Source organism: Taudactylus pleione, unplaced genomic scaffold, assembly GCF_031769625.1.
Source record: "Taudactylus pleione unplaced genomic scaffold, aTauple2 ptg000518l, whole genome shotgun sequence".
In the NCBI taxonomy this organism is placed as follows: Eukaryota; Metazoa; Chordata; class Amphibia; order Anura; family Myobatrachidae; genus Taudactylus; species Taudactylus pleione.
In genome coordinates, this window is record NW_028284920.1 from 7824645 (window position 1) to 7837270 (window position 12626).

At 43.5% G+C, this 12626-nt stretch overlaps 1 protein-coding gene across 3 annotated transcripts in view; it reads left to right on the top strand.

Annotated features, from left to right (window-relative positions):
• The window catches only part of LOC148501461 (Y-box-binding protein 3-like), a 28792-nt gene extending 19195 nt beyond the window's left edge, over positions 1 to 9597 (top strand). The window contains exons 7-9 of one of the 3 annotated variants that reach the window (XM_088450490.1): positions 1021 to 1201; positions 4344 to 4440; positions 8667 to 9597. In XM_088450490.1, the coding sequence (XP_088306616.1) occupies positions 1021 to 1201; positions 4344 to 4403 (241 nt within the window). In that variant the 3' untranslated portion in view covers positions 4404 to 4440; positions 8667 to 9597. The remainder of the gene's footprint in view (positions 1 to 1020; positions 1202 to 4343; positions 4441 to 8666) is intronic. The other 2 variants (XM_088450489.1, XM_088450491.1) reach the window with 2 other exon arrangements.
• Positions 9598 to 12626: the final 3029 nt, after the last annotated feature.

The following is a 12626-nucleotide window of genomic DNA, read 5'->3' on the forward strand; positions in this document are numbered from 1 at the left end:
TAGCTAAATAGCTTTGTGCATAGTCACTGGAAGCTGACAGGATGAGCCAGAAGTGTGAACCATTTCTATTTTGTCCAGTGATAGGGGCTGAGGTGGCAGTGGATTGGCTAAGAGCAGCAATGGTTTCCATGGCAGGATCCGCTCACAGCCAAATAGCACTGTTCTCCATTACTGTTAATGCAGTGACCGGGAGCAACCTTCTGTCCTTTTGCTTGGCACCAGGCACTGCATGGCGCATGTCCATGGGTACTCGCTTGTTTTTTTTATTTTAAGAAGACGTTTGGACTATTACTTGGACTCAAGAGGGCCGAACACATCCATTGATTTTACACCAATGTTCTTGCATCCACCATCTCCACAGGAGGGAGAAACCCATATTATTTTTGGAGTCCCCACTTTCTGGGGATTTCCAGAATTGGGCTTACCAGTTTGGGGCTGGTTTTACATTTTTACAGGGGGACCCTGCACTGTGTATTTCCCTGCTATACATTAGTGTAAGCACTCCGGCTGGTTCAGCCCAGTGCTGGTATTGGTAAATCAGGGGCAACCGCACGCCGGTGTGTCCCCCTGTTTTTTCCAGTACCAGATCAGACTGAAAGGGTCAGGGTTGGTTATGAATTAAGAAGGGGACCACATACAGGTTTTTACTGTTTCAAGTAATGAAGCCTGCACAGATCATACTGATCTGTGCAGTGCTTCTCACAAACTGGCCTACCACAGTCGGGTCTATTATTTTGGTGGGTTTGCTGTTGTTTTGCCCTAAGTTTTTGCCCATTTTACACACCGACCATTTGTATTGTTGTCTATGTGAAAGTAACGATTGTTTGACCAATGTTCTAAACTATTCTAAAGTAAAAAATGTTCTCGGTTTTGACTATAGTAAATCTCCGATTTGCAAACTAGACTGCAAATCGCAAAAATGACACAAACAACCATTGGGTAATTTACCCCCAGTAGTCAGTAGCCATTAGTATACACAGTGTGTGTTGTAAACTCCACTTTTTCATTATTTTTACACAGACCCGTGTCTCAACCCAGACCTTTTCCAGCTATTGGGGAAAATGAAAACAAGGACAATCAGTATGAGACAGGGGCTCCAGATCAACAACAGAACCGCCGTGGTTTCAGAAGACCATACAACTATCGGCGTCGACCCGACCAAGTAAATGCTCCAGCACAGGGGGGCAAAGAAACAACTAAGGTCTGTAACAGTACAATCATTTATATAGAGATATATGGCATATATTTTGTTAAAGATAGTCTGACTAAATTATTGGTTGAGTGACACTTTCCATATATAAATTAAATAATAAATTTACCCCTAAAGAGCCTATTACTTACCTTAAGGGGCCTATCCACCTGAAAGACTGAACGTCTAGTGTTCAGACCTTTGGGTCGCCGAGGTGCTGTGCCCGCACTGAACGGCGTTTACTGAACATCATTCACTGCAGGAGCCCGGCCTCCTATCTCTGAACATGCCGAACCTGACGAGCGTCATCAGGTTGACGGGCATGTTCAGTAGATAGTCGGGATCGCCAAGGACGCTGGTCCTTGCCGGCTATCCATTACACGACTTTGTGAACAATGCGACCAAAACCTCCTGGTTTCGGTCTGATTGTTCACAAAGTCGTGTAATGAATAGGCCCCTTTAGTCTATCTCATCACTACTTCAACAGTATTCACAGCAATAAATATATTTATTTAATTATATACTGTAACTGTATGTTTTATTACTCAAGCCCTTTATCCCCTTTGGTGCTAAGGGTTTCCTCACTCCTGTGCTGAGCCCATTTTTCATCGTTTGTGCTCATCACATTCCAACAGCAATATAGCAAGCTGGTTTTATGCAGTACCTCACAAATTATATATTGCTTTATTCAGATGACATTGCATTTTCAGAACATACCATTTGTCTTTTTGCTCTTTCTAATGCATCATATAATTATTTATAAATACCTTAAAGAAATAATTTCTGGTTCGTGCTTCCTGTTAATCCACATTTCCAAAATTGCAATCAGCAGAATTCTACATACAGGTTTTCCAAACAAAATCTGCACTTGAAAATGATAATGTATTTTTTTTACAGTGAATAGGAATAATATGATAATTCAACCTACTGTATTAAACAAAGGTGCTCTAAATCCCCAGAAAACTTTGGAAAACTTGATTTTATTTATCTACTATTTTAGTCATGATATGGTGATCACCAGACAATGGGGTAGATGTATTATAGCGGCACTTACCGTGCCGCTTTAACGCTTCCCGCTTCGCCTCTTTACCGAGGCGAAGCAGGAAGCACTACCGATGAGATGTATAAACAGCTCATCGGCCGGAGAGGGGGAGCGTTAACTCCCCCCTCCGGCGCTACCCGCTATAGACAAGCAGCGCATCAGCCTAGTGCTGATGCACTGTGTCTCTGTCCCGGCCGGCTCCACTGAGCATGCGCGGGATCTCGCAAGTATCGCGAGATCCCCGCGTGGAGCCCTGGAGCCGGCAGCGCTGTCCCTGCTGTGGGGATAGGCTAATGCCAGGCTGTCGCTGTCGATAACGACAGCTACAGCTGGACGAACGGTCATGCGGTATGACGCTCGGCGCTGCTATCTTGTAGATAGCAGCGCCGATAATGACAGGGGCGCATAGCGCTCCTGTCATTTACAGCCCAGACCCCCGATCATACATCGGGGAGAAGCGATATCAGCGCACATAACGTGCGCTGATACCGCTTCTGGGCTTCGTACATCTACCCCAATAGCTACTAAGGTGTCACATCATTTCAAATGGAAGAAGCAGCTTTATCAAACAAGTGTGTCCCAACGTGCTCTTCCCATCTGTGGAAATGACCGTTTTTTTTTTAGAGCAGTGTGATATTGCCTGGTGATAACCAAGCGATAGCGTTTAAGGGGCCACATCATTTGAAAGTGTGGGCAACCAGATTCTGAATGCGGGTTCCCCTATGTACAGTATGCAGATATCATTATTGGGGGTGTAGGGTATTCTGCCCACATACAGAAAACATATTCTTCTGTAGCACATTGTTTCCGTAGCACAGTGTAATTATTGTCTGGCGATCATAGTCAATCCCTAGACAATAAGTATTAGGTGGCCCATTATGTAAAATAGGGACCCACCTTTTTAAAATGTCAGTGTTACTTAATTTATGGACGCTATGTTGGGGAAGATCTTTCCCCATTTCTGGATTCCATGATTTTTCTATATTGAAAGGATTATTGCCTGGTGATCACACTTATTGGCAGGTTTTAACATCTATGTCAGCATCTAATTTGCATAGCACTATTAATTTTTTTCGTAGGGGACGTGAGCATGCCTCCTGGATTTGGCCACACACCCCAGTACTCAGGCCCTGTTCATTGGATATCATTTATGTCACTCAGAGCTCGTTACGGTGGCTGGCCACTCATTGCTTTGCTAGTACAGTAAAAGTACAAGTAGGGAGGTAGGGAAGAGCCAAGGCCGGTGCTAGGGTGTTGGGCGCCTCACTGCAAACTATAAATTTGCATCCTCTTAACTTGTCTCTTTACAATGTTTCATATTTTTAAATGTAATGTGCAATATGTTGTAAAATAATTGATTATACCCCTCACTTCTGTCAGGGACAGGCAGCTGCCAGCTGTCTCTCTCACTCACTGTTCGACGGCTCCTCCTCCAGGAGTTGCTGTGCGCAGCTGAGGCAGCTCCTCCATTGCTCCTCTTTTTGGGCACAGCACACCACACACAGAGAGCGCGGGTGTTTGAGCATGTCGTGACATCATTGTGTTCGTTACGCTTGTAAACTGCTGGTCTCCATGCTATTGCTGGCAGGGGTGCTGCTTATAATAACTTAACAAGGAAGGGGAATGAACCAGCTCCTTCCGCTCACAGGCAGGCATTGAAATCAGTTCCTGCCCAGGCGGCCGCAGACATAAATTACATCTAAATTCTGGTGGATCAGAGATATGGACAATGGGTGGTCCTGACTCGGACCGTTCATTTGCCAGATCGCCAATCCACCTGAATTTAAATGTAATTAATGTCCGCAGCCTCCCTGTCCACCCCCGGACCACCCCTTAGTTTCGCCCTGCCTGGCCCACCCATGACGCTGCTGCACTGGCTGCCTCAGCCTGCTTGTCACAGGCGCAGGGAAGAGCCTTGGGGTGTTGGTAAATCCTTTATAATTGATTGAGGTAGAAGCAATAATGAAAAGCCAGGAAGAAAAGCTTCCTTTTACACACTAAGCTCCATGGAATACACGTCATGTTTGTGATAGCTGTGATCTTATTACCATAGGAATTAATGAGGGACTTACTGCTGATGCTAAAATAACCTGTTTTATATATGCACTGTAGCTGGCTGAAAGCGCAGCCGAGAAGCCTGTGCCAGTGGTTGAGAAGAGCAATGCTGCGTAATCTGAGTGACCCGATCGTCCATCATGTAAGTGATATGGTTAGTTACAGTTACAATGACTGCGGTTGCTTCTGTCCCTCTGTCTAAATCACCCAGGACTATAGTGATGATGATTAGATAATCATATGTTTCATTGCATATTAATAAAAAATATGGTCAATTTAATGTCTCCATTTGCTAGATCACAGCACTTATATATGCAGATCCATTATATGTTACTCCAATATTATATATGTATCTATATCTGTAGAGAGGGTAAATACAGTAGGCGCACCAGAGTGGTGCAAAACGAGTCACAAAACAGTGCAAAACAATGTTAACTTCCAAAGCAAGATTATTGAAATGAGGTAAAGGGCAGAAGAGCAGAAGAGGCTGCAGTTTTGTGGGATTACCTTGCTGTGTGGAAAGGCACGGGGAGGTTTCCACTCCACAGTGGGATGTTAGAATTCCATGCATCTTTTCCCTTTCAATCACACTTTGTGGAAGAAGCACATTTCTAGGCTTATATTGACCAATGTAAAAGTAAATCTTCAAACACACAAAAGTACCAAGGGCCTATTCATTATCACTAATGGGTCCATTACATATGTGGAAATGCTAGTTTCCGCATGTTTCAAGTAACTGGCTCATTCATTAGTATTCAGTAAACTCGGAAAACTTGGCAGTTTTTTGGAGTTTGCCTGAGGGAACCAATGCCATCTTCAGATGGGGAAGTTGTGGGAAGTCTCACACTATTTGGGGACCAGACTGACAGACCTGATGAGAGACACTGCTATGGCTTTATGTAAGTGCTGTATTTAAATGCAGTTTTTTGTGAGTTTTTGGACATTAGGTCCTTCCACCCTTAGAGAGGGAGATTTATGTATAGTTAGTGCTGGACAGGTCAGGATTTAGTTTTATGTTTTGTTGCGAAATAAAACTAGCTGCGGATATTTGTACCAAGGCAATGGACTAGTATGCTATTAATCGGCTGCTGCAAGAGAAGTGCTACCATTTACCCCAGGAGATGGAAAGATGGAAACCCTTGGCCTGATCTTGTGACAATATATATATATATATATATATATATATATGTATACAGTATATATATATATATATATATATATATACAGTATACATATATATATATATATATATATATATATATGTTTGTTATACATTTTGATTTTAGCAACTTAAATGTTACAGAAAGGCCAGTCATGGCAATTTTCATATGCGGCAATAAGTTCTTAGGAGGAAATTTAGGAGAAAAATTTAATTTCTCTATATCTAATACTGTAAATCAAATAAAGAGTCCCACCTCTTTAGCAGATTTATATACACCCAAACAAAAATGGCAGCTGCTCAATCAATCCAGCAGTACTAATCAGGTGCATGAAAGGGAGGGGTCACACTAAGTAGAAAAAGGAGGGGGATTTAACCCCCTATTGTACCTCAGCACACTGAATAATACCTGCAACAATATATGAAGACTATATGGTCATAGAAATTCAGAGATATTAGTTGCATGCATTTGCAAATACATGGGAGGCTGCTGGGCCACGTCACGGCTTCTCTGTTACCAGCAGTCCCTAACACTAAGGGGTTCACGTCTGGGGCGCAGTGCACCCCAAAAAACGTCCAGCCCAGGACCCCCCCAGGGCATCACACGAAAATGGAAAAAGAGTGACAGTGCAGTGTAAAGTGTAGCTGTGTGTGAGTAATCATTAAGTGTGGAATGAGAGGTTAAAATATATGTGAAAAAATACATGAATAATAAACAAACATAAAAGGTGATGTGAAAAGCAACTATGTGTATTAAGTGGTGATGCCCTGAGGAGGCCCAGCCAGACCAGTCCCGGGGGCCCTACGCCCAAACGCTCACCCCAAATGTAAAATATACCAATTATAAGGCCTCATGATAAAGGCACATATATAATTTTGTCAAATGTAAGGCCTCATGATAAAGGCACATACATAAATGCATCCAAATTGAGAGCCAGCTTACCTGGGAGTCACCCCTGGGAACTCCAACTAGCACTACTGGAACCAGCATGCCCTACTAATGCTGGCTCCTTCATGCAACGTGGCCCAGCAGCCTCCTATGTATTTGCAAATGCATGCAACTAATATCTCTGAATTTCTATGACCATATAGTCTTCATATATTGTTGCAGGTATTATTCAGTGTGCTGAGGTACAATAGGGGGTTAAATCCCCCTCCTTTTTCTATTTCGATTTATATACACCCACTAGCAACAAGGCTGTGTGCACCCTACACACGCCACAGAGTACTCTTACCTTAGTGAGGCAGAGGGTCCGCACATTGGGCCTGATTCAGTAGGGATCGCAACTGCGATTACGCATGTAGACCCACTGCGAGAATATGCTAATATTTGCAATCACAATGCCATCGCAGTCTAACATAAGGACGCCCACTTCCCCTTACTCACATCCATAATAGACCTTTCCCAGAAATTGCTAACCTCGTTGCACGCAGTGAGAGCTCAAGCTGCGTATACCATCGCAGTGGCTAATTTATGCACACCCCTGTAACGGCGTTCAAACGCACTGACACATTTGCATTTTGCCGACCCCCCCTCCGTCACCACCTCCAAACAGTCACTTCCTGTCAAGCACTATACAGTGGGTCTGCGTAGTGTCTGCAATCGCAGTGTGATCGCAGTGAGACCTTCGCACACGTGCACTGCGATGCATACGTATGAGCAGAACGCAACAATCGTCCATCTGAATGTGTAATCGCAGTTGCAATCGGTAATGAATCAGGCCCGTTATACAGTCTAATACCGAAGTAGTTATATCCTTACCACAGACACTAATGAGCTCCAATCACCATTACCGTTCCAGTCCCCAGCTCACACATGAAGCAACTGCTAATCCCAGCACCACCGAACCACCTACTCCCTGTGCGACTGAGTTTTCAGCATGATGGGACTGAGTGCAGTATGAGCCGCAAGGGTTGTGCTTTGTAGAGATGCTGGTCAGGGAGGTGACCTGAGTTGAGCATGGACCCCAACCTGCTGAGCCCCCAGACAAGTGTCCTCCCTTATTTCAAGCCCTATTTGCACCTGTTTTTGCATGTAAACTGAACACTACAGTAGTGGCAGATTATATTAGGAGGGATGACCATATGGGCACAGAGCAATAGGGGGCCCCATGCTTTTTAGTTTATAAAGTCTAGATTAATATCAGCAGGGGAGTCCATGTGGGCATTCTATGCATAACACTGATGATGCTATCAGTGGGAGTCACCAGCGTTCTGCATAGACTTCTTCCCTAGGTGAGGGGGTGGGTATGCAACTGTGGGAGGTTGTAGATTAGTGAGGTAGAGAATTTGGGTGATATATATGCAGTATAGTGGGTATACATACTGTATGTTACAAGGGGTTAGAGTAGGATATATAACTAGAAAGGTTGAATGTTTGAGAAGAGGAAAGTTCTGACCAAAGCGAGAAGGTAAGAGTGGGGGCATTGGTGACAAATGGAGAGTTGTGGCATAAGTGAAAAGGGGAATGTGTGGGACATATGGGGCAAGGAGAGCATACTGCCAACTTTAAAATCCTCCCATCCAGGAGAGTTCCCAGAGGAGAGATGCATCTGATCACTGTGTGGTGGGGCTAAGAGCTTCTCAACATTAGACCAACTGAGTATTGCATCATCATGACCCCCATCCTGCCTATTTAAGAATTGGTAGGGATGCGGGAGTGTGACTTACTCTTCTGCATATCTGTGGGACTCCCCAAAAGTACCCAGATGTTCTTGGAGAGTAGGCAAGTATGAAGGAGAGACAGGATGAGTAGCATATGAGACAAAGGGAGGAAGGGTGGGTGGAGGGGACGTATGTGACATTGGGATAGTGTGGAATGCATAAGTCAGACAGGTAGCATATCGGGAACATAAGAGACAATGGGATAGTGTGGAATGCATAAATCAGACAGGTAGCATATCGGGAACATAAGAGAGAAGGGGACAGTAGGGGCCAAAGCAGTAAATATAAGAGTTGAGGGCATAAGTAAAAAGGGGAGGAAGGGTAGGAGACCTTTGTGAATATTTGGTAGAATAGGGGGTATATCTGAAAAGGAGGGAGTGTTGGTTGGGTTGGTCCCATGAAATACATACAGCTTAGGGATCATCTTAATCCACCGCTGCACTGTAGGCAATGTCCACTTTCAGAGGCAATGTTTGGATATTATAAAATTACTTTATGATAATCTTACTATTTATTTTTGCCATTGATCACCTCTGTTTTGTTTTTGTTTTTTTCAGCCAGAATGTGAGATGAACCTTAGAAGTGACCACTACCTACTACCGATTTTGATAATTCTGAATTTGACTAATAATGAGGAGGGAAACAGATTCCTGCTCAGCTTGCTTGCTGTGGAACAACATAAACCTCCTAGATGTCAAAGATACAAAGTGCTACAAATGGACATGGAATTCCTAAACTAGTCATTATAACCATAAAGCAACATTATGACCACATAAAAGACGTTCAAAATGAATACTGAATACTGTTATTACACTCTTACGTCAGGATATATCAAATATATGCTGAGACTCATGTATACTGCTATAAAAACAACAAGGCGAATACTGAATACTGTTATTACACTCATGTCAGGATATATCAAATATATGCTAAGATTTATATAATGCTATAAAGACAACAAGGCGAATACTGAATAATGTTATTACACTCTTATGTCAGTGTATATCAAATATATACTGAGACTCATGTATACTGCTAGAAAAACAACAAGGCAAATAGTGAATACTGTTATTACACTCTTATGTCAGGATATATCAAATATATGCTAATATTTATATGATGCTATAAAGACAACAAGGCGAATACTGAATAATGTTATTACACTCTTATGTCAGGGTATATCAAATATATACTGAGACTCATGTATACTGCTAGAAAAACAACAAGGCATGTAAAATAATTGACAATAACAATGGAAACTTTATTTACAGCTACATCAGTAGATTGAAATCTTGTTTGAAGAATAAATGGTTGAAGATCTAATTCTACACTAAGAACAAAAAAAAGAACAAACAAATGTCTCCTTCCTAGCTGCTGCCATCATTGTTGATTCATTATTATCAGCAAATTTGTGGGTATTTTTGCACAAGTCTAAAACAACCCCTAGATGCCTTTAAAATAAAATCAATAGGTTTGGAAGATCATAAACATTTGTTGTATTTTATTTTTATGTAAAAAATATATTGCAAATTGCTTAACTGCATATTTTTACTTGCCAGTGAATTTAGATGGATGGACTATAAAAGAGATGAATGGGATTTTAGAATGAAAGTACCCACTGACTTATCAGGACAGGGGAGATTTGCCAAGGGTCTAGCTATCATTTTCTAGCCTGTAATAGATGCATGATTGCTAGAATATAATTAGTTGCTATGGCAACAGCTCCACTATTTCATTTTAGAAAGTTTGATAAATCTCACCCTCTAGTTTCTAACACTAGGGGCCAAATGTTAAAGGGTCCAAGTTTGAAAAAGTGCAGAATTTTGGAGATTCCAGTGACCCCAGTAATATTATTCCCACAGTGCCCCCACAGCACTGTGCCGCACAATGCTCACAGTATTAATATTATACCCCCAGCACCCTCTACAGTATTAAAATGCCCCACAGTATGCCACTCAGAGCTCCCAATACTTACCTTTTGTGGTGGGCTCCTGATGATTTCCCGGCATCTATACTGGGCTGCCAAGCTGCTCCTGAATGCATAGTGCTTACAGAGTGGCTTCCAAGTACCTTAACCGTTGCGGAGGTGATGTAACAATTAAGGGACTCGGGAGCTGCTCTGTATGCTTAATGCATCCAGAAGCAGCGGCACTGCATCCCTGTGACCATCCAGGAACTGGGCACCTGCTCTCTGTAGACAGACCCGGTGTGTAGGGGGCCCCCTGCCACACCCCTCCTGTTAATACGGCTCTGCACGTCCATGGCCACACCATTTTAGGACTTTTATTTCTGTATTCTCATATGAAGAAGGGACATGGCAATACCATGTTGGGGGTGTGGCTGCACCTATTTGGCAAGATAGTTTACGCTACTTTCTACGCACATCCTTCTTTGTACCCCAGCTTCAAAGTATCTATTGAGCAAGATCACTAGCATTGATATTTACTATGTACTAGATTCAGGACAGTGTCTCTCCAGTACAGGCACATCTCAATAGATAGTATAAAATTTAATAATTCATAAAGTAGTTAGGATTGCCAACTGGAACATGAACCCATGAGCACTGGGGTCCAGCCAGGGGGATATTAAGAGAGGAGGAGACCTGTGTTCACTCACCATAAGGGCCCCTCCTCTCTCTGACTGCTGTCAGTGAACTGACAGCAGCGGTAGACTCCGGGCACTAGAGTGTGCCCGGAGTCTACTGCACATGCGCAGATCACCGGGAAAATAGAGTGGCAGTCATTTTCCCGGTGATTTCCTACTGCACATGCGCAAACTTCGGGAAAATGGCCGTGGAGGCCATTTTCCAGCGTTGTGGTGTTCCTATATTCTATGTGGGTCAGGGAAGGCAGCATGGTTGATAGCACTGTAGCTGAAGAAGGTGTGATGTCTAGCTGTGTTTCTGTGTGGTGGGTTTAGTTAGAGGTAAGATTACGGAAGCAGGGTTGTCTGCTCATATTGTCTATGGGCTCAGGGGCCATTAGCTATGCTACTATGAACAAAGCAGTCATTAGGAATTTCTCTGCACAAGTCTGTTACTTATTAAGCATATAACAGAAATTCTTAAGAACACAAAGAATTACTACAGCACTAGGGTTGATGTTTGCAGTATAGTAACCTGTCTACCTTTGTGTCCTTTTTAAATAAAGTTGACAGGGTGATCACTCTTCACAGGAAGACGAATGTGGGTGGGAAAAAGAACTGTACTGCATTACATAAGGCATGACACCATACACCGTATAGGAAAACATGCTATTCTGTATAAGTATAAGCAATCATTATCTAAAATGGCTGAATACAGTCTGCATATTGACAGCATCTCTTTCCCTTGGGCCTTGCACCTGAGAGATAAACAATGGTAACATGACACACCTGTGACTCCTGTAATGATACACCTGACTACGTGCATCTGAATAGGAATTTGCTTCTGTTAAGGTAGACTGAGTTTTCCAAATAAATTGTAATAACGCTCTAAATTATAAACACAGCTACAAAGGCTCATAAGAAAAAACAGAGCAGAAAATTAATAACTTTCAAAGACGATGTGACCACAAAAACATCACTAAGATGGTGCTCCCAACCAGTGTTTAGGTACATATAAGTATTTTACAATACCAGAGCAAAGGGAGTATTTATCAAAGCTGGGAGAAAGATAAAATTGTGAGAGATAAAATACTAACCAATCAGCTTCCAATTTATATTTTGCAGGCTGTGTTTAAACAATTACAGCTTTGATAAATCCCCCCTCTGCTCTCGTGTATGCAAAAAAGAGTCTGTGTGGGGGGAGGGATTTACACAAATGTGTACGCATTAGGACGTTGCATAGTATTCTTCTTGCAGTCCATTCACATTTAAAATGCATGCGCCTCAGAATCAGGCCTGTATACTTAGTCAGGGCCGGCAACAAAAATCTCGGGGCCTGGCACACTCATCTTTTTGGCTCCCCTCGTCACCTTTCAGTAGGTACAGTACATGCAGGTTGGCCACCCAGACCCTGTGCCTCCCAGCCCCAGCCGCTCTGCCTCCCAGCCCCAGCCCCTGTGCCTCCCAGCCCCAGCCCCTGTGCCTCCCAGCCCAAGTGCCTCCCAGCCCCTGTGTCTAACAGATCCAGCCTCGCAGCCCCAGTACCTGTGTCAGAGCTCCAGTGTCTGTGTCTCACAGACCTATTGTCTGTGTCTCACAACCCCAGCCCCAGCCGGTGTCTCACAGCCCCAGCCCTGTGCTTTCCTCTCCATCCCGCCTACCAATTCATCTCCCGCTTCCCGAACCGTGTCTCCCCACAACCAATGCTCAAGCACCACTTACCTGCAGCCTGCTCCTGTTCCCTTCCCTGGCGGCTCGGATCCGGCTCCTTCCTGACACAGCGGCGTGACGTCATGACGTCACACGTGCTGCTTCGGGTCAAAATAAAACTTTATTGTTCCAGGATGCCAGCAGTCGGCCTTCTTCTCTGCTGTCTCTGTGCCCTGCTGAATACGGAAGAAGCAAGAGGGACACATGAACTGGACTCCTGAGAT